A 23,105-nucleotide genomic window follows, 5' to 3' on the forward strand; every position below is an offset into this window, starting at 1 on the left:
TCCCTTCCTTGGTGTGCTGCTTTTGCTCCTGTTAATGGTGCATCTTATATCCCTTTTGTTTGCAGTGTCTCAGTTTGAAACCGAATTCTACATCAGTGGACTTGCGCCGCTCTGTGATCAGCTTGTTGTACTGTCCTACGTCAAGGAGGTTTCTGAAAAAACGGTAATTTTTTTCACCCCGAATACAAAGGGAAGTGAGGGTTCATTTTTAGCGTTATACCTGGATCAGGTTGCCCATGAAACGATGCTGCCGTCATCTGAGCAGAACTCCCTGACCTGTGGAATACGGTCGGAGGGGCTACCCTGCTGACCTGCTCTGTTTACCTTTCAGAAGCTCCACGCATTGTCTGCCTTGGTTCCTTTTGCTGGGCAAAAGGGAGTCATTTTTTTTCCTCTTTTTTTAATCTCTCTTGGTATTTTAGTTGAAAGGAATGAAGGATTCCTCTTGCTGAAAGGCGAAGAAACTAAGCTGACACTGTGCATTAGCAGAAATGACAGCAATGAAGTTGATCTGCTGCAACAACAGGGGTCCCTGTGGTCAGAGGGAATTACAGAAAGGGCAGTTCATTATTTCCTGCGGTCCAGACCTATTTCTTTACTTCCCAGTGATTCTGAGTAGCTTGATTCTTGCCTTGAAATAGATTCTTGCTAAGTCTCAGTTATCAATGCAAATGATGGTATGAAATGTGTGGCTAATAGGAAGCAGCAGAGAATCTGAATTGTGTTATGCATGACTTTGGAATGAAGCCTGTTATAGATGGTCCAGTGGAGGGGCATGCACACTCAGCCTCCCTTTGAAGCCCAGGGCGGCCCCATTCCCAGCTTTCTTCATTGTCGGCTTCCAGGGGTCCTGCCAGGGAGGGGAGAGGGGTGGCTTCAAGGCTTAAACAAGGAGAGCTTATTGTAAAGGATTTTCTTTTGGATGCTGTGTATAAAAGAAATTGTAATTGATTGTCTAGCCCTTTACAGTAAGTAGACTCTCCTTGGCTGTATCCTCTCCTTCTCTCCTTTTTTTTCTCTTTTTCCTTTTTAAATGGAAAGAAATAAAATAGGGAGAAAAGCCCTGGGAGCCCCAGTTTTGAAGTGGTAGCTGCTCTCGAGCATTTCTCTGAGCGAGCACTTGCATTAGGAAGCCATTGCTATAGTAACCTGAAGCTCTGGGTGCCCATGTTGCTAGGCAATGGGAAGCTGTCGACTTAAGTGAACACTCAAACCTGCTAAAAATCAATAGGACTGGCTTCTAGCCCTGTTGCAGGACATCAGTTTATTATTATTTTATTTATTTTTTTGAAAATAAAGAAAAGCAGTGGCTCCTGAGGGAGTAAACACAGTGCTTTTTGATGAGGAACGTGGGGAGGGTTGAGAATGTGATTGAAAGACATAAGGAAAGAAGCAGCAAAATGAAAAAGGGAAAGCCTAGTAAACAATTGACCAAAAAAAGAAAGGAAGGAAGGAAACCTTTGTTAATAAAAAGAGTATTACAAAAGGGTGAAAACCAGGAGAGGCTGCTCATATAGGAAATTAGAAAATGGTATTTTTTCAGAGGAAGAAGTGAGGGTCTTAGAAATGACTTAAAAATTTGTGTGCCACTATGTATAGCTATTAATCTTATGTAACACCAAGTACACCTGAAATCCTTGAACACAGAATAAGCTGGTAACATTACGACAAAAAGCATAAAGAGGCAGGCTTAGGGCCAGTCACACTCCCCTTTTTCTTTTTTCATATCAAAAAGCCTGTTTAACTGCAAAATTAAAATTCGTTTTTATATCACTGATAATATTCTCCGCCAACATATTTTCCCCGTTACACCTTTTACATACATGCACGTTTCCACGCACTTGCAGTCGTAGTTTTAAGCTCTTCTCTTTTTTTTCATGAGGAAGATTCGCCCTGAGCTAACATCTATGCCACTCTTCCTCTATTTTGTGTGTGGGTTGCCGCCACAGCATGGCCACTGACGAGTGTTATATGTCCGCTCCCAGGAACCGAACCCAGGCCACTGAAGTGGAGCGCACTGATCTTAACCACTAGGCCACAGGGCCAGCCCCTACGAGCTCTTCTGAATTCCCATATTTTTAGAAGCATTATTCCATTCTCTTTCCGTATGGCTGTGTAGTCTCCCATCATTATCGCTAGCAGTGGTTGTATATTCTTTCCTCTTGTTGATATACCCTAATTTATTAAGCTGTTCCCCTCATGTTGGTTTTTCTTTCATTCATTAATAAAGCACATGTGTGTTAAAAATCATGCTAAGCATTGGGGATCAAAGATCAACAAGACCAAATTCCTGCTCCTCAGAATTTCACAAATGAGTAGGGCTGTGTGACCTCTGGACAAACGTAAAGTAATGAGATGAATCACATTGCTGATAGTTTTCTTACACATATAAAGGAGCTATTTATATAGTCTAGTGAGTTTTCTTTTAATATTTGGGTCAAATATTTTTTTCTCTTCTGCTATTTTGATTTTGATATTTTTTACCATTGTTATAGCAGTTAACTTTTTTTTAATTAAAATCTTTCAGTCTTTTCATTTTTTTTCTGTTTCAAAATTGAGATATTTCTCATTTCTTATAGAGCTGATAAATTATGCTGTATATTTACTGGGTTTTTTTTTTTTTCTTCTCTACTAGTTGATCTTTTAGTTGAGATTTTACTTTTGGAATGTTTTAAATGTGTGAGATGCAAAACTAATGTCATTGCTTCTCAATTAACCTAGCAAAATTGATCAAAGAAATCTCTGAGGTTTACGTAGGAAACTTGGAGAGTTGAGGATAGTTCTGAACTTTTTTATTCCGTCCCTTTCATCTGTGTTCTCTGCACCAGTGTCACACTGCTTTAGGTCTTGTTGCTTTAGAAAATAGTCAAGTGTATGTCTTATGCCTGTGTGCTAAGTGTTCAGAAAGCATGAACTTTAAAGAAAATTTGATTTCAAATCTGAGGTTCACCATAAGTCCCAGTTTTTCCACAAAGCCCAGTCTGTTTACTTATGTAACTTTGACCTTAGTAAACATTTCGCTCCTTAGTTCCTTCATCTGTAACATTAGGCCGAATAATACTTACTAAGGGTTAACTGAAGACCTCGATGAGAATAATCTGTGTATGATCACCTACTCGGCTAATAGAACTGTCATAAGCCCAGTAAATCGTGTATTCCCCCCGTTCTGTCTTGATCTAAAACTGTACTGTCCAAAACTGTAGTCACTAACCATATGTGCCTATCTAAATTTAAATGAGTTAAAATTAAATAAAATTAAAGCTCAGTTTTTCAGTCACAGTAGTCGCATTTCAGGTGTTCAGTGGCCACCCGTAACTTCGGTCTATCATGTTGGCAGTGTAGTTAGAGAACATTTCCATCATCTCTGCAAGTTCTGCTTTAGACATAACTCTCAATCTCTGGCTTTTCAACATTACCAGTACTTTTACTCGTGGTGGCGGTGGTTTGGATAACAGAGCAGTTTGTAATATTATTTTGCTTTTTCTCACATTTGTCAGGAAGAGATGTGACAAAGTTGTCTAAGTACACGATAGCTGTCCCCTTGGAGCTGCATGGGCTGCAGCACTGGGCAACTGAAATGACACAGTAGTACTTGTCCTATTTATCTCATGCAAAAGGTCAGGAAATAAAATACTTACGAGGCTGTCTGTGGCAGGTGGTGAGAAGGGCTTACATCTGCCCAAATTATGAAACCAAGGCATTTATTCATGGCTAGCTAGAATTACTTTGCATAAATTATAGGAATGTAGTTAAAATGAGCCTTTCCCCTCTTTTTTCCCCCCAGGAAAGAGAATACTGTGCCAGGCCCAGATTGGATATTATCCAGCCACTTGCCGAGACTTGCGAAGAGATCTCTTCCGATGCTCTGACAGTGAGGGGCTTTCAGGAGAATGAATGTAGAGATTATCATCTAGGTGAGAGAGATAAGGATCTGGCTCGTGTTTTGTGTTACACTTAGGTTTTTTCCCCTTCCACTCGAGTAGCACACCCAGGAATAAAACTGAGATGCTGAAAGGATCTTAGAGAATATTTAGGCAGGCCTGTTATGTTGAAAATGAGGGCATCGAGGCCCAGAGATACTGCACGACTTGCTTGAGCTCCCACAGCAGGGGGGAGGGGTAGAGATGGGGCCAGGACAGAGGTGAGTGGGGGCTGTAGCCTTTGTTCTTTTGTTTGGTCTGTTGTCCTAATTAATTAATATAACACTAACTCACATTGATGTCAAGCAGCCTGGTTCTGTGGTTGCCATGTCCCTCCCAACTTTATGTCCCAGAAGGTGTGCTCTGAGATGGCAGAGAAGTCATCTTTCTGTTTGTGACCCAATGCTCAGAGCCTGGAAGAGTACCTGGCACATACCAGGCATTTGCTGAATATTTGTTGAGTGCGTGAATGAACATAGTCACTGCTTAGAAATAAAGAGCTATTTAATCATACCAGGGGCATCTGTGTTTGGGTGTCGTCATATCTTCGAAAAATACGTTGATGAAAATAGAACAGCTTGAGCTTTTTAGGAATTCTTTCCTGCTTTAAAAACAATTGACATTTTTTGAGAATATTTTTAGTCTTCATTTTGGCTAAAAGAAATGCAAAAATATTCTATACGTGTTTGAGCTTTCTTTATGAAGCCCCTAATCAGCTGAGAAATGTTGAGAGCATATTCTGGACTTGGCAGAAAGCACGTGTGATTCACAACTGCAAGCATCCAATCTAGGTATTTTGCTCAGAGCAAACTCTGCTGCGCACTCAGAAACCCTTCAGAACAGGTTTTATAATTGAATTCTGCGGGAAAGCCCCACGACTGGCGTTGTGCACAACATGCCGAAATGATAGATGATGTCCCCAGGGCCTGGGGCATCTGTCATTTATGCTTTAGATGGCCTTGACCTTGATGAGGAGGAAACATTTTTCGCCGACTGTGGGTTGTAATTGTTCTGTAAAGATAGAACGGTGCTGTAAGTGGCCATAAATAAAGTGTATATACAGTAGATGAATTCTAATATGCAACAGACATGGAGAATTTTGAACGCTGTCTTTCAGCGAGGTCAGAATGTTCGTGTATTAAACACAGAATTTTGAACCTACCTTTTTTTTTAAGTTTTTTTTTGTATTTCCTCCCTCTCTCTCTTCGTTTCTCCTTCCCTTCCTTAGTTTTTCTTCCAAATAATTTTACACTTAAATATTTTTTCATCACTGGAACATGATCTGTCATTCTCTGCACTGTCTCCACCCCTACCTTGAAACAGAGCCAAACACACTTGCTCCAGAGGTGGGCGAGTTTTCTTTTGTTCTGACCTAGTCCCCCGAGACCACTGCCAAGGTTCCTACTGTTGAGTCACCGGAATTGTTCCTCTCTTCTCTCACTTACAGAATACTCCGAAGGGGAATCACTCTTTTACATTGTGAGTCCAAGAGACGTTGTAGTAGCCAAGGAACGAGACCAAGACGACCACATCGACTGGCTCCTTGAAAAGAAGAAATATGAAGTAGTTTTGCTTTCACTTTCTTGAAATTATTGACATGCCTATACCAGAAAGAGGATAAAAGGTTTTGGTAATAAATCTTTCATTTAGGTGAATTAGAATGCCTAAGCTAAAAATATGTAGGAGACTAATAACTTTCCAATAGTCATTCAGAGATTAAGGGGAGAAAGATTACTGTTCAGTGGAGAAGAGGAGTTGATGATAGAGAGGGAGTGGGTTAGATCCAGCCTATTGAAATGTTTATTTTGTGGTTTTCAAAGAATATAAAATAGAGCTAGTATTTCAGAATTGCCTATTTGGATATTTTAGTGAAATCATCTATTTTGTGCTTATTTCATATGTAAAAGTAAAGCTATCAAATTAGTACTAACTTAGGATATTTTGAACTATCTGTTCAGATAGAATGACATTGTCCACTTTGCTGAGTCTTGATTCAGACGGATTTGAGTAGATAATGTGCCATCATGACTTTTTTTTTTTAAAAAGGGAAACATTTTTTAACTTTAGTAGCTGCAAAGTCGTTTTTGTGTTGGTTTAGTTAGAGAAACTCTGGATGGGCTTATATACTAATCAGCTAAAAAGAAATAAAAAATAGTCCACTTACTTGTTGCTTTAGGTTTGTAAGCACCTAAAAGGATTTGGAAGAGAATGTTTTTAATTTATAAACATTTAGAGTCTAGGTATTGATACCAAGTTCATACCCCAGTTATTACCATGTTGCTTTAGATCCAGTAGTTTCTTAAATTTATTTAAACATAAACATATTTTATTAAAACAAGTTTTGTCATAAACATTTGTGTTAAACTAATAATTATAAACATTCCAAAATAAAAATAAAGTCAGAGATTTTAAAAATCTTAATGTAGATGTATCTAAATGTATGCATATAGTTTACTTTTTCATGTTTCATAGAGGAAAAGAGCCCCTTTGTCAATATGTGTCATACAGATTTAGAATGATGGATGAGTTTTTGTTTGAACCTAGCAGATTTGGTTTTATTTTGATTTGTGTCTGAAATGTGATTCCGGTATCTTAATCTGGAAATGAATTCAAATGGAAATAAGAGAAGTCTTCATTTTGGTTGAGTGCTTTTGTTTGAGTTTGAATTCAGTGAGGTTCATTCAACCATAACATTAAAAATTCCTGTGCTTGAAGCAAAAGCCATGGGAAAATGGGGCTTTATTTATGTAGTGCAGAACTTGAAAGCATAATAAATACAGTGCTTATAACCTCAATATCTTTCTTTCCCACTCCCTCCCTCCTTTTCTCCTCATTTTATCATGCTTATGTAAATATAGGAAGCTTTGATGGCAGCTGAAATTAGCCAAAGGAACATTAAAAGACATAAGATTCTGGTAAGTGTGTAATTTTGTTGTTTGAAACATAACTTTACCTTTCACTAAGTTATAATGAGACTGAATGTAATTTGAAAAGAACAGATTCTTCCTACTTTTTGAAAATTTATTTCAAACTAATTCTCCTACCTGTAAGGTCAAAATATTTCCTTTTATTGAATCAGTTTTGCCTTGTAAACAAGAGGCTTGAACACCTGCTCAGAGGTAGTTTTAGGTAATTTGGAAACTGGATTTGTGAAATACGCTTTAAATACAAAGCTTTCCACTTATGTCTGGGAAAGTTTCTTTAAGTCATAGGTAAAATCACATTATCACAAAATTTATCAAAAGAGTGGTTTCCTAAAACTAGATTGCTTTGGTGTCTCCACAACAACACATTCAATTGATTTTGTTATGGAGACTGATCTAGGACATCAAATACATTTTTATTACATTTTGGACTCTGGAAAAATACAGTGAAAGCCCATTTCTTTGCTAACTGTGACAGTGAATGTGCAGATGGAAAGCAGAAAAGAAATCTTATGCTGTGAACGTGAAGTGTCCTTAGAGATCCTCTAGCCCCCGACTCTTGTTTACAGATGAAGACTGGAAACTTAGTCGTTCATGGCTCTCTGGGTTTCAGCACAAATTCCTTCTGTCTACACTTTCCCCACCTTAGACTTTTCTGTAAACTCCATATAAAAGCCTGATTCCCAAAGAGTATACAAGCAACATAATTCAGGAACTAAAAGGAGGAGAGAGAACCAGGACATCTTTTTTTTTTATTTTTTCCATTCAAAATTTTAGAGAACAAGCGAAAATTATTTAGAAATGGAGCAGAAGGCATTCCAGCCAATAGAATAGTGTATGTGATGGTTTAGAGAAGTGAAACCGCTTGGCCTGCTTGGTTATATGGGGCAGTTGAGGAGTTTATACATAGGTAATAAGGGCCAGATCCTGAAGGGCCATGTGTCATTAGGAGCTTGGCTCTATTTGGGAAGCTCTAGAAGACAGATTAAGCTTTCAGTGCCATCAGATTTGCTGGTTAGAAAGATTCTCTGGTGGAGCTGAGGGCCGCAGGGAGGCCAGCTGAGATGGGAATCAATTAAGTATGATCTCTTCTTGGTATGGAAGTAGAAGTAATGAGACCTGCAGAGTTGGTAGAAATGGCAAGGTGAAGATAGATGGAAGATATGGTCAGCTGGACTCTTGGGGATATGATGACTGGCTCCGTGTACACAGGAGAGAGAATGAGAAATCTTGGCTGACTCCCAGGCTTTAGACTTGGGCCTCTGGTGGATGATGTTGCCATTCACTGAGAGAGAGAAAGGGGGAGAGAGAGAGACTGTGCAAGGAGGAGCAGGATCGGGGGAGGGGGCAATGAATTCTAGTTTTGACACACTGAATTTTGGCCACCTGTGGGACATCCTAGTGGAGCTCAAGAAAGAGATCTGGACTCAGAAATAGATTCAGGATAGTCATCAGCAAATTCATGAGTTTGAACCAGTCCATGCAGGGCGTTTATAACATCAAAGAACAGAGAACCATGACTGGAACCATTGGGAACGCTGACATTCAAGGAGTGATGCATACAAAACAGATTTGGAACAGCCAGAGGAAAGTTGTATCATGGGAACTGAGAGAGGAGAGCATTTCAAGGTAAAGAGAGTTAAATGCTCAAGTAGTTGAGCTAGGCAGATCAAAAGTAAGACAAGCTCAGCTAGTTAGTTGTACATTGGGGCTGGTGAGATGAAAGTGACTAATGAATTTTCTGTATATGTATTCTTCATTCTCAGCATGCTCTAGGGAGTGAAAAGTGAATAGGAGCGTATGAAATAGAGTTGAATGTATACTCTTAGGCAGCTGTGAAGTGGAAAAGAGTGAAGACTGTGGCTGGGGGCCATGACGTCATGAAGGCTGTTGTTGACAGAGGAGTTATGTGTAAGACAGACACTTAACATGCTTATGCTAAGGGAAAAGGTAAAATCGGGTTAAAGTTAGAGGAATGCAGAGAGAGGGGGTGAGTGGCAGAATAAGCTCCACAATGAGGAGGGGACATGGACATGAGGAGAAAGGTTGGAGAAATTGGCTCTGCAAAGGAGACTTTCTCTTCTCAGAACCTGGACAGAAAGACCCTCCACTGATACGTGGTATGTGGTTTGTTTTCAGAAAAATATAGTTAGGCACCCTTTCTTCCCTCTGTAGTTCCTACAGATTTGAAATATGATTTCCTACAGAGTAGTCATTAAAGTGAAAATTTAACAAACTAAGAACAATGGATATTTTCCTTCACTCTTGAAATGGGCATGTCCTAGACATTAATTATGCACAGAATTTCTTCTCCCGGCACAATGTAATTTTGTACCCAGCAGGCAGAGAGAGAAGTGGGCCCCTGCCGTTTCTGCCATCCAGGAAGAAATGTCACAAAAACTTTTTTGTACAGAAAGTAGAAGTTAAAATCCACGTTTGTTATATATACTGAGTTTAAGCTTCTTGTGAAATGCTTTTAGAAGGAAATTGTATTTCCTAAGAAGAGTTGTGGGGAGATCAAGCAAGAGCTCCCGTGTCTGTGGTGACAGGGGTCACCCCACGTCCTCTCAGAACCAGGGTAGAGTAAGTGGATGCATGTGAACTCTGAAGCTAGTCAGCTCGCTGCTTCGAGCCCCACTTTTCTCATCTGTAAACTCGTGGGTTTGAATCACGTTTTTTAGTTCTTTTTTACTTTAATGTTAACTTTAATATTTCCCTTTAATATACTGTTCTGTCATTTCATTTTTCTTGCGACATTTCTTCAGACTTGAGACAGAGGACACAGGTAGCTCACGTTTTACAGATGAAAGCACAGGCACCAGTTTTGTATCCAGCGACATTGTGAAATTGTTGGATCATGTTGCTAATTATTGGAAATTTCTTTTGTAGAAAATCTGTTAGAAGTGGGCAGGTTAGGAGCCTTTCACATAGTAACATTACTGGGGCCATCCTGATGGCATAGTGGTTAAGTTCGTGCACTCTGCTTCAGTGGCCTGGGGTTTATGGATTTGGATCCAGGGCGTGGACCCACACACCGTTCATCAAGCCATGCTGTGGCAGCGTTCCACATACAAAATAGGGGAAGATTGGCACAGATGTCAGTTCACGGACAATCGTCCTAAAGCCAAAAGGGGAAGATTGGCAACAGATGTTAGCTCAGGGACAATCTTCCTCACCAAAAAAAAAAATTAGTAACATTACTTAATTGTTTAAAATTGTGAATTCTAAAATTTGTGAAAATACAAGGACATTTAAATATGCTTAAGAAAGAAATGAGAATAATTACATAAATATGCTTGAGAAAGAAACAAGTGTAATTATATAAAGCAAACTAAGATGTGTAAACAGGTTCCAGTTGGTGTTGCTTATAGGACCCTAATGTCATGACCTGCTCAGAAACTGAGACTCACCTTTTCAGCTGTTCCAGTTAATTATGAAATTCCTTTATTTAATTTTCCCTAGGATATTGGCTTGGCATATATAAACCACCTGGTGGAGAAAGGAGACTATGACATCGCAGCACGGTAATAATACCATTTTCATAATTATGTGTTAATATAAGTAGAATTGAGCAATGTTGAAAAAAATTAGCCGTTCTCTGCAGTTGACATTTTTTAATATCTTTCTAATGGGTAATTTTGGAATATTAATGGTTTTAACCACGGAATAGAGTGATATTTATTTACCCATCTACTGTCTCGTTTTCATCAAAGGAGAAATTTTTTTGGCTTATTTAATGAGAAAGGTGCTGAGAACCATGAGGATTTTCCCCAATTTAGAAGCTAACAAGTTATCTTGGCCCCGTTTCACGGGTGCTAGCAGAACACATGAGGCTCCTGGGTCAGAGACACAGGACTGCCAGTCTCAGCAGTCATAGTAGCCTGAGTACCAGCACTTGTGCCAGATCCTACAGCGCAACACCACGAGGGCCACAGGGCCCTGCACAGGCAGTAGGTTATGTTACAGGAGAGGGACCCCGACCTTAGGGTATCTGAATCTTTTCTAATGGCAGTAAGTGTGCCTGCCCTTGGCAACAGAGGAAGACGTTATTTTTATTAAACTAGACAGTAAATAAATCTGCTCTTTGCTCTGGAGGGAGACACTATCTGTGTCCTCTGATTTCCAGGGCTGTTCCCTCCACAGGCATCCTTGAGAAGATAGTCCAGAATAAAGGCAGTCAGTGCCTCTTTTCACGACTCAAGAATTGTTTCCCAACAAGAAAGTGGCAATGGAATGGCAGTGCTCAGAAAGACCCCAGGCTCCTGGCTGGCCGGAGTCTATGGTGGGCTGAAAACATAAATGGTATATAGTGGTCGTGGGGGTCTCCATGAGTCACTCCCCCTGGAGCTGTGCCTGTCTGCAGGACTGCACATACAGGGCAGCCGGGGAAGATAGCCTTCACCCATGCTTTTCCTCCCCTGTGACTTAGGGAAACGTGTTTCTTTGATGTATAAATTGTGAGGTTTCGTTTATCCATAAACGCTTCTCCAGATTCTATACAATGGTAGTATTTGCGTTTTCTGAAGTCCGGTTTTGTAGTCCATTACGTAAAGTCATTCTAGAAGTGCTTCACATTGGCGCTTCTGAGTATGATGAGATTTCTTCAAGGCACGAAAGGTCCCGAAACCAGCAGGGCTCATCTGGATAAGTTGGAAGCTCAGAGCAGGAAAATCATTGGGAGAACCCCTAATTGTAGTCTTCTGAAAGGGCTTCTTCTTTAGTTAGAAGTATTTTGTATTCATTTCGATGATTTCCATCAACCTTGTATATGCAGTCAAGTGAATAACAGTAATAACTTTATGTTCATTGGCACTTGAGAGAGAAATTTGTCAAAACTCTGGGATGAGAGATGGATCTAAACCACTGGGGAAATGTCTACTTATTCTGTCTCTGTTTCTTTTTTAATTTATACTTTATTTATTTATACTATCTCCCTTGGATGTTTTTGATGCCAGGAAATGCCAGAAAATTCTTGGGAAAAATGCAGCACTCTGGGAATATGAAGTTTATAAATTTAAAGAAATTGGACAGCTCAAGGTAAGCAAATCTTTATTTTTAACTCAGTTTTTGCATGTAGAATATTAATATTGAGATGGAAATAAAATGAAGACAACAGTAACCAGTTCTTTATTGAGAAGTATCTTGGCTAGAAAGAAAAATCCACCTTTTAGAAATTAGTTGCAAAATAAGACCCTAGTTTATATTTTGTGCATTAAAATGTATACAATATTACATATATGGTGTGTTCATTTTCTTATCTCCTTCCAATTCTCTCTTGTATTCAGATGAAGTTTTCATGTTCCTTATAATGAATGTGGAAAACAGGTATAGTCTCATCCAGCAGATTATAAAACATAAGGCTTTTTTCCAAGGTACTGAAGAATTAATGCATTATTCAAATAATGTTTTACTTGCTGGAAGATAAATGGAAAAGTTCGACCATGCAACTCTAGCAAATAATTTTGGTGTTTCATGTTTTTATCTTTCAACTTAGTGCACAGTCTCCAAACTAATTAATAAAGTGTTCCTGCATTTGTTTAAAACCTTTTTGTAAACTTTGCAGTATTTGTGGGCCTTTTCAGTGCCCTCTTGGTATTATGCTTTTAAGAATTCCCAGTTACCCAGCTGGGCAGCCCTGTGACTCCTCGAGGCTCACCCTATAAATGTTATTCTTCCTGGGGGGCCATCGAGGACACTTCTCGTCATGCTTAGTGGGCTGTTCCTGTGGCCAGGTTTACCCTGATGGCTCCATAACCGGGACCTCTCTTTTGAATTCCATATGTGTGTTGGAAGTGTGTGATGACCATTTGTCCTTGCATGTACTGCTGATAATGACCACTCAAATTAGTCTGAATACATTTCCTTCCCAAATTTGGTCCTTCTCCTTTCATTCTGTGTTTATGACATCGCAATTTACCCATTCCTCCATGCGTAATAGCTCCAAGCCACGGCCTTGATGGGAACATCTAACTCACCTGCTGATTCTGGTAAACTCCGATTGTCAGTTTTACCTTGTCAGTGTCAGTTGGGCCTCTTTTCCCTTATAGTACCACTGCCGTAACTCTCGATAGATCTATGGGCAACTGTAACCCAATGTTAGCTGTTTAAACAGTAATAAATCTGCTACTCTCACTTTGCTAATATCTGTTGTTTCCTTCCTGCCAGTAGGATAAAATCTGAATTCCTTTCATGACCCCACTGCACCTTTCTCTCCAGCCTCATCTCCCTTCAGTGACTCTGTCCACATCCCTGAGCTACTCTGGCCTCCCTGAGCAGAGTGTGCTTTCACGGCGCCATGCCCTTGCTCTGGCTGGTGTTGCTGCCAGGGTGCCCTTCCCCTTCTTTCTTTGCCTAATAGACCCTGGGCATCTCTGACCTCTGCTTCAGTATGTGAGATTCCCCATAGCACCTTGTTAACCTCTCTCTTATAACACTTACCACAGAATATTGCAGTTGGCTGGTTAGATCTCTGCCTGTCTTCCCTCTGGGGCTGTGAGCTCCTTTGCATGGTGCCTCTGTCCCCAGTGCAAAGCATAGTGATTGGTGCACAGTGCACTGCAGTCATTTAACAGTGTGTGGAAATTCCACACTTAGCACTGAAATAGCTGAAGAAAACAAGGTATATTTCTAATTTCAAAAGATGACTGAGTTTTTAAAAGTTGATATATTCCAGTTGAAGAAAAGAAAGATTAGTAGATGACCTATAACTCCTTGATTACTTAAGAAGTTGATTTTTATCAACTCTGTGACGTTGTCCTTCCTGTTATTTAGATTTCCATAAATTCATCAGGAGGAACAGAGAGATAAAGGTTAACCTAGGGAATTACTTTATTCATTCATTCACACACATATATACCTCATATATACTTTTGAAAACATCTTATAATGTGTTGTAAGAAAGTAGAGTTTATTTGAATCTTTGTATAAGAATTTTCCAAGGTGTTTTGTTGCCTTAAATTTTAAAAGTGAAAATATATGTTATATTTTCTGCATAATTGGAGTATGGTTTTGTTTGCCACTTTTTAAAGGATTTTTTTTCCTTTTCTTTCCTTAGGCTATTAGTCCTTATTTGCCAAGAGGGGATCCAGTTCTGAAACCACTCATCTATGAAATGATCTTACACGAATTTTTGGAAAGTGATTATGAGGTACGACATTCTGACGTGGTCATATTTACTTGTTCTCAATGGAAAATGTTAGGGAATGTAGAAAAATAATACAACAGAGCACCTGGTTTAAAGGAAACAGGTTTGCAGTTGTGTGTGGTAGATAATCTCTGACGACAACTAATGTTTATGTAGACAATGAAAATCTCTAATCCAGGTACATTTTGAAGAATTCCTGAAAGCTACCTCCTGATAGAGCTAAAGAAAAAGACTAATGCCATTTGGAGGATTTCATAAGTAGAACAGCAACTGCTATTGATGCTTGTACCACCCCTAAAGAATTCAGAACTTTCTAAAGCGTGAGACTCAGACTAGGTTTGCCAAAGGAGGATTAAAGGGAAATTGAGGGGGCCGGCCCAGTGGCACAGCAGTTAAGTTTGCACGTTCTGATTCTCGGCAGCCTGGGGTTCGCCGGTTCGGATCCCGGGTGCAGACATGGCACCACTTGGCACACCATGCTGTGGTAGGCGTCCCATGTATAATGTAGAGGAAGATGGGCACAGATGTTAGCTCAGGGCCAGTCTTCCTCAGCAAAAAAGAGGAGGATTGGCAGTAGTTAGCTCAGGGCTAATCTTCCTCAAAAAAAAAAAAAAAAGGGAGAGAAATTGGGGGTCAGGAATGGGGAAGGAGATTGGAAATGATCTGTTTATTTATTGATTAAGGAGAAAGGCAGTACTTAAATTGCTTATTTACTACATGCTGTGCGTTTAGGAAATATCTGTTTAATGCCTATTGTAGTCCAGAAATGTGTTAGGCAGTAGGCTTGTGAATGTGAATGAAATGATCTGTATTAACTGATAATTCATAGTCTTAAGTCACACCCTAACGTGCTAAGTTACACAAGCATGTAAACCAGCGGTTCTCAACAGGGGCTGATTTTGCCCCCCAGGGGACATTTGGCAATGTCTGGAGACGTTTTTGGTTGTCATGACTGGGGATTTGGTGCTACTGGCATTTAGTGGGCAGAGACCAACAGGAATGCTGCTAAACTCCTAAAATGCACAGGATGGCCCCTCTACGACAAAGAATTATCTGTCCTCAAATGTTAACAGTACTGACGTTGAGAAACCCTGATATAAACAGATAAGTTCTTATATAATATGCTGAGTGGTCTCATAAAGCTATCAACAAAGTGTTGTGGCTAAGACTCAGCCTTGTCCTCCTTCTGACCAGAGGAAAAGAGGAGATTTCTGGTGGGCAGGTTCTAGATAAAGCTGGTGAGCCCTTTTTCAGAGCTGTGACTGGTGCTAGGAGGATCCATGAACCAGGGGATGTGGCACCGTGGGCTGCTCTTCCCCAGCTTCCGCCCCGCCTCCATAGTCTTTCATAAAAGTGGCACCATCCTCAGCTCCTTGTGAATTTCAGAGGCCCAACCTAGATAAGCTTTCGTTTTGGGGGCCTCACAGTGGGCTGCAGGTTGTCATTGCCTTCTTATATTCTGGGGTTAGTTTTTAAAGGTCAGCAAGACTTTAGTTTACAACTTTCCTCTTTTCCACGAGAATGTGAGGTGGCTTGCAAAAAGGTTAACACACAGAAATAGAGGTGATCAGTCTAGAGGGGGATGAGAGAAGGAACTCCTGTATTTCAAGTCCCTGCTGAGTCCTAAACACCTATTTAAGATCCTTTTTTAACCAATAACTGATTCAATTTAAGGAGGAGTAATATCGCAAATACCATGTTTTAGCTCTGAGATGATTTTTAGATCTTAAGATCTAAAGGGACCTTTGAAATAGTGATCCCTTGCCCTGATAACTTGAGTGTTTGGTCACTTACTGTCAACCAGGTATTCCTGGGTACCTAAGATCCAAGCATCCTGATGTGTGGGTGACCTGTATAGTTCCTTTACTTTTGTAAGTCTGTATTCTGGTTATAGGAAGGGATTAAGTGCTTTTGCATGAATAACTTGAACAAAATATTTCTTTAATAATCACGCATACTAATAGAGGCAATGTTTCCTCATCTTCTCTTATTAGCATGTATTATAATATCATAATCCAGTCTTCTCTAACAGCATGGATCTGTTCCTTTCTAGACCTGTACAGAAGAGTCGATGGTAATAGTTTCTGTCATTTATGCTGAGTACCACCTGATGTAGGCCAGAGGCATGCTTCCTGTTCGTTTCCTGTTCAGTTCTAGGCATCATTCCTCTATTTGGAACCCACCATGGTCTAGAACTGGGCTGGGTACTCAGTTGGATCCAAGAGAAATAAAAAAACACAGTACTAGTCTTCAATGGGTTTACAGGCTGACTGGGGAAACCAGATTAACAAGCTTTAGGCAGCTAGAAAATAGGTAAGCCAGGCAGAGCAGTATCTCCTACAAGAGATCTAAAGAGAGGCCATTATTGGCCATAGTTATTGGAAAAGGTTTCTTCAGTGAATAAAGACCTGTGATGGACTTCTCCTATTTCTTTCCAGTATGTTCTTAGTACACAGAGTAGCTGTCATAAATATTCCGTCTTTTTTCCTCTTCCCAAAAGAAAGAGAATATGAGTGTTCTGTGAAAATGATGGAAAAGAGTATGAACTTTAATTAGAAATACTGAAACTTAGTATACTTGTCCTCTTTTTAAAGTAATGTAATTTAATCATAAAAAGCAATTTTATTATTTTTATGATTCCGTTACACTTCTTTCACATGGTTCACCTCTTACTGAAACTGTTTTAAATCTTATATCATCAGTTATCCTGTTGATTGATATCTTGAAGACTTTTGACTGAGGCTGAAAGAAATATGCATGACTTAATCTTAGAGCTTGTAGATGTTTTTCCCTGAAGGTTTTTGGGGTGTCTACCTGGACAATACTATTAAGAAGGTTATAAATAATTCATTTTTATTGTCATAAACCCTTAGGAACAATTCATATTTTAGCTTCCATCATTCTCAGTTTCATGTTTAATTTTGAATTGAATTGTCGCATAATTGATCAGATAGCATTCTGTAGCAACGCTTTTTATCACATTATGCGGATAAAAATTTTATGCTGCTTAACAGCACTAAAGGTCAGATTTAGGAAAAAAAGCGACTTCTTCTCTGGAATATTGACTTCTCAATTTTCTTTTCTTCCTAAAAAGCTAAGAAGTAACAGTATTTGGGGGGGGTAATGATGCTTCATGACTAATTTGTATGGGATTTCTACTGAAATGCATATAGCTTTGCCTGTTAATTTACAACCTACAGAATCGTTTTAAATAGTTATGCTTTGTTTCAGAATATTAATGGCAAATGTATAAACACGTTAAAAGTGGGATGATTTCTCTGGCATTTCATTTAATGAGTACTTTTTAGCTTTTTACTTCCTATCTTGGGCACTGAGTTGTCTGACTTTGCCCACTCTATCGTCATAGCTCCCTGTGTCCTCTAATTAATAATAATGGCCACAGGGTTGATTTCTTCAGTATTTCTGAGCACATTTATCCAAGGGCATATGAAGCCAATTAAGCAGAGAAAAGCCTAACATGAAATGTGATAAATGTTTATTTTAGTTTATGTTGGAGTCATCATGCTTTTATCGCACAATATGACCGGTCATTTTGTCTTATTTTGTATTGGAAGTTGGCAGTGCTGTGAGGCTGTTGCATGAATAGGGAAAAGAGAAAATGGAGCCAAGCTTTCTTCTTTCCCTTGAATCATATTACTCCTGGTCTTAGGGCTACTGAGAGCTGCCAGGATTTGGGTGGAAATCTTTTCAGACTTTTTTATCTTGTAAATTGCAGAGTCTTAAGAAAACAGAAACTTGATCCAAAGTATGGTTTTGGTTCAGAGAACATTTTAATGTTCTGATTCAGTATTTTTGTAAAATATATCATCTTTACTTAGTGAACCCTCTCCTCAAATCTCTAAAGTCAAACTGTAGTCATGCTCATATGTAGGAAGGGTGCAGTTTGGATGGAAAATGTGCAGCCTGTTGTACTGGTCTCCTGCCATCTTTCCTAGGGTGACTGTAGTGGAAAGTGGGTAAGACTTGAATGGCGACCATATTCCAGATTCTTTGGGGATTTCCTTCTTGCCAAATCCTGGTACTTTAAAAAAGCAAATTCTGCCACACTTTTTTCATTTCTAAATATTTGAACAATTCATTAAAGCATTAGTTGAGGTATCATTTAATATTAATCATATGATTTTTTTCAACAATATGAACATTGTTACTTCTATTTGCTGTCTTTTGAATGCATCTAAGCTGTTTTTTTCCTATGAGCTGTTAAGGATCAGTAAGTAAACTGCTCCACCATATTTTGTGTTAAAACTCTGAGGGCTGAAGTTGAGAATCAGGAGGGCAGAGGCGACACAGGATACTGGCCAAGAATCAACCGTAGGAGAGAAGCAGGATCCAAGCAGGGGCTCTGGGGTTGTCTGTCAGAACCACAAAATGTGAGATCCAGAGATAGTGAGGGTAAGAGCTAGGGGATAGAAGACTTGGGCCAAAGTCCCAAATCCCCAAACAAAATTAGACGTAGAGGCAGGAGCGGAAGGAGGACAAAGATGGTAACTTGTTGAAGGTGGGATGCCCGGCGATTCTGCTGTGAGAACACGCCGCCATGTGCAGTTGTGCTGGCTGTGCAGTGACAGCTGCATGACCAGTGGACACGGCAGCCCAGACCTAAAGTGCATACAAGGCGGTGGGGAAAGTAGCTGCCTTGGACAATATCTGTGAGATGTTAAAGATATCATCCAGATGTTATAGTTAGTCCAGAGTGAGGACAGAGCAGGTCAAACCTAAACTCTGTGCCGTGGTACTTTATGGAAGAACCAGGGGGCGTTTCTTACTTGTGCATTTCATGAAATAACAACAGAAGTGGATGGCACCCCTGGCTTCCCGGGCATGTTAAATGGAGATCAGTGTACAGTCATTCTCTGCCTGCCCTCGCCATCCGCAAACCCATACTCTAAAAAGTGACGTTGTGTTCATGGACCAAAGTTTTAATCATAAAATTAGTCTGTCTGTTTACATGAATACTTTTGGGCATTGTTTAAACTATTTTGGATTTTACTCTATCTGGAGTGTGCTCTTCTCTTTCTTCCCCTTCATTAGGGTTTTGCCACACTGATCCGAGAATGGCCCGGAGATCTGTACAACAATTCAGTAATAGTTCAAGCAGTTCGGGACCACCTGAAGAAAGACAGTCAGAACAGGACCTTACTTAAAACCCTGGCAGAATTGTGAGTATATTTTGGTGCTTCTTTTTTCAAGTCAATCTACACGAAAAGTTTTCCATATTTTAGATCTGGCAACCTCTGAATGGGGGGCATACAGAGGAGGGAGACTTTTATACCGTTTTCTTAAATTCACTGTTAGTAAAAACCTTTTGTAAGCTTCAAATGAACAACTGGAAGGAAGGTAAGGAGAGCGTGGGGAACGGTACAATGGTATGGAATCCATCTCCTCCAGGAGAGGAGCCCTGGTGAGCAGCCTGTGGTCAAGGCCGTGGTTCGGGGAGAGAAGGGCCCAGGTCTTGCTTTGACCACTCCAACAAGGCAGTTTCCCGGTGAGGCTCTGGATCCTGTCATTCTTGGACCTGCAGTCAGTCAATCTCTCCAACCACGGACTCCTTATCTGTAAGATCCCGGGTAACAGTTCCTCGTGGGATGGTTTTAAGGGTTAAATGAGATACCTTGATCAAGGGCTAAGCTCAGTGCTGGCTCTGAGTCAGGACTCAGAAAATGGAAGGTTGGTTAATCTATTTCGTATTTATTGGGCACTTTCAGTCATGCAGGCTTTGTGCCACGTGCCTGTGATACAGAAATAGGTAAGATACACTCGTGCCCGTGAGGAGCTTTGGTCTAGTGAAACAAGAAGTAGACTGTGGGTAATCTCAAGAGGACTGTTGACGCCTCAGCCCCGCTCAGTGCTCCCACCACCTCAGACCACCCCGCCCCCACCTTTTTATATCTTCTCCCCAAAACCAAGAGAGGGACACCAAAATGGCCTAGAATTAGGACTGTCTAAGACTTTCCGCAGAGGAAGTCATGTCTGTGGCATTCTAAGTTGAAACACTAATGCTTTTCTTCTGGAAACTTTGATATAGATACTCCTTGGATTCTGTCGTACCAACAAGGTACTAAGAATGGTAATAATTCCGTGGTGCTAATAATGGACTAACAGCACAATTTAGGTTCACTGGGCTTTTGGGAGCTGGCTTAGGGAATTAATCGATGTGAGTGAAAAACATTGTTTCAACAGAAAACACATTTCAGTTTTATACATCCTCCTTACAAATAAGCTTTTGCAATATGTCCTATCAGCTGAACACTGCTTGTAAGAGTTTTAGCTGATTTTTCTATTACCAGAATAAAAATTTCCTTCATTCTGGATCTTAGTTTCTTTGTCTACTTTGTGGATTGCTGTAAAAAATTTTGCATCTCTCTATAAAAGCAAACTTTTATTACTTGAATATTGTAAATTTTGGTGAGATGGGAAGCAAGGTTCTGAGAAAGAAATACTTATTGGTCACATATAGTTCAATCCCAAGGAGTAGTTTTCCAAATAAAGTTAACTTTTCTCTCTCAACAGGTTTTTCAGTTTCTAATACTGTAAAACATTTATGTATGTGTATGTTTAGAAGTGTTGATGAACATTAATGTAAAAATTTTGCATTGCCAGGTACACCTATGACAAAAACTACGGCAATGCCCTGGAAATATACTTAACATTAAGGCATAAGGATGTTTTCCAGTTGATCCACAAGCACAATCTTTTCAGTTCTATCAAGGATAAAATTGTTTTATTAATGGATTTTGATTCTGAGGTAATGTGTTTCTTAGTTTAATACTGATAAATTATTTGTACTATTTCAGATTTTTAATGATAAGACATCTGTCCAGAGGCTGGAGTAGTTAATAAATCACACGGCTTGGCTGTATGCTGACCACGCTCAGGACACTGTGACCCTCAGTAGATGCTAAGTTATTTTAGTCGTTGGAATTCAAGAATCCTTTGCTTGATGTGGTTATTCTGTAAAAGCAATCATAATTTGATGTGGAACTTTTAAAGTTGTGTGTGTGTGAAGTAATTTTTAGTAAAAGAATTCACGTAACTCATAGAAACAACGAAACGAGCCATACGCTTTGGCTCATTCAACCCTCTTAATTGTATGGGCCAGAATTGAAATTTTAAGTAAACTTCTATCGTGATTCATTTATTGCAGTTTTATTCCTTGGCATTCACAGATGTAGCATGTGGCATTTCCATTAGTCTCAGATGGTGCTCAGGTCCAGGACACGTGGCATGTGTTATTTTATTGTAAGACAAATTTGAATAGTGGTTCACTTGACCAGTGAGGGCACCCAACCTCCACAGCTCACAGTGGCTCTTGTAAAGTGGTAGAAACTGTGTGTGTGTGTGTGTGCATGTGCTACGAACTGCATGTGTGTGTTTTAAAAAAGAAAGCTAATGACAATTGTTGGTGATAGAATTGAAGAGGTTCATAAAACACAGTAGTTCTTATTCAGAAAATTTAAATAAATCAGAGTAGAAACCTTAAGGTTCCAGAAGGGTTACTTGGATTTTCAATTTTATTTTACTGTCTTTGGGGATATTATGTGCTGTGTTATGTATATATAGGTACTACATATTAGTCTTCACAAACTTAATTTAAATAGGAACTAAATCTACCTCTTTTTTCTGAAAGATGCTTTTAGCTCATTTTTCGTACTGAATGATTAAGTCCTTAGGGACGACAGACCTGCAAAGATTTAGTGCACTTCTGAGGAGATTCAGGTACAGAGGTTCTGCTTCTCTGGCAGAAGATGATTAAAAGGATGAGATGCTTATATAAAAATTAATTACATTTCCCCGTATCCAGTCTCAAGAGCCTAGTTTGGCATATGTAGCTGTAGAAAAAAGATGAATGAGCTGAAACTAATTGCTATTCAAGAGTATGAACCAGAGTTAAGGAATCATAGAACTTTCTAATTAGAAGATAACTTAAGGATAATCTCTTCTAACATCCTCATAATTCAGAGGGAAGAAAATGTTTGGGGCAGACGTTTATGAATGTGAATGTTAAACGTAGCTAAAGTAAATTCTAAAATTCCATAAGCTTTATATCATTATGAAACTTCAGGTATCTTATTTTTTTTCTCTACATAAGACTAGCTCCTTATATCTGTGGAATCTACAGAGGGACTCACTCAATATTCAGTTGGTCAGAAGAAAAACTCATTTTTGTGGTACTGGGAATCATAAGCTGTCCATAACCACCGAGAGTCACTTGAGAACTTGGGACTATGTGTAGGTAGGATGTTTGCTATTTAGTCAGTAGTAGCAAGGTACCATTTTAGTAGTATGTAATGCACACAGGCCTCAGATGGAGACACACTTTAGAATGCATTCTTTTATAAATATCTCATTTAAGGGCCATTGTACAATGGACCTCTTTAAGTATGAAAAATAAGCCCTCTGCTTTGACAGCATACACAATACATTGTTGTGTTCTTTCTTCTCATCGTCTCTGGCAAATTTCAATGACTGGCTCTTTTCTTATATTTCAGAAAGCTGTTGACATGCTTTTGGACAATGAAGATAAAATTTCAGTGAGTGTCTTTTGTTTTTATGTGTGTCACCATAGGAATGCTTGAGACCACTGTCGCCAGAAAGAGGAGAGATGTTTCTCAGATAGTTTTGCAGCTATGTTCATATCCTCTACATTTAACTCTACATTTAAAAATTTATTTTTTCTCTAGATTAAAAAAGTAGTGGAAGAATTAGAAGACAGACCAGAGTTGCAGCACGTGGTGAGCATGACAGTCTTCTTCTCTTGCCCTTTGCTTGAACCATGCAGCAAGGCACCTTCAGTACTGGTTTGAGAATACTGGAGTGAACTCTTCAGTTTAATGCTCAGATTGGAGGTTGCACCACAAACAGTGTTCTGTAATCATTAGGATGTAGTGTATGCTCTGAATCCAGGCTAGGGATTAGTAACAGACCAGGCACTTTAACTGTAATTCACAATTGAATTGCGATTTTTAAAAAAGTTACCACATTATGTTATCAAACTATGCCTAGGAGTAAGCACTTTCCTTCTGTAGTTACCATTTACCGTAATTATGGCATAAATTATAGCAAAGCCAGTGCCCTGCCCTGTGCCCTGCAGAGGTC

The 23,105-nt window shown here is 39.5% G+C and overlaps 1 protein-coding gene across 1 annotated transcript in view; it reads left to right on the forward strand.

The window, feature by feature from the left end:
* Positions 1 to 23,105, forward strand: part of VPS41 (VPS41 subunit of HOPS complex) — a 185,202-nt gene that overhangs the window by 134,371 nt on the left and 27,726 nt on the right. Inside the window, exons 11-21 of the mRNA XM_044770644.2 lie at positions 66 to 163; positions 3,785 to 3,914; positions 5,368 to 5,483; positions 6,779 to 6,835; positions 10,307 to 10,368; positions 11,800 to 11,881; positions 13,899 to 13,991; positions 19,041 to 19,168; positions 20,610 to 20,754; positions 22,499 to 22,540; positions 22,691 to 22,741. Coding sequence (XP_044626579.1) covers positions 66 to 163; positions 3,785 to 3,914; positions 5,368 to 5,483; positions 6,779 to 6,835; positions 10,307 to 10,368; positions 11,800 to 11,881; positions 13,899 to 13,991; positions 19,041 to 19,168; positions 20,610 to 20,754; positions 22,499 to 22,540; positions 22,691 to 22,741 — 1,004 coding nt within the window. The remainder of the gene's footprint in view (positions 1 to 65; positions 164 to 3,784; positions 3,915 to 5,367; positions 5,484 to 6,778; positions 6,836 to 10,306; positions 10,369 to 11,799; positions 11,882 to 13,898; positions 13,992 to 19,040; positions 19,169 to 20,609; positions 20,755 to 22,498; positions 22,541 to 22,690; positions 22,742 to 23,105) is intronic.

Source organism: Equus asinus, chromosome 1 (assembly GCF_041296235.1).
Source record: "Equus asinus isolate D_3611 breed Donkey chromosome 1, EquAss-T2T_v2, whole genome shotgun sequence".
Lineage (NCBI taxonomy): Eukaryota > Metazoa > Chordata > Mammalia > Perissodactyla > Equidae > Equus > Equus asinus.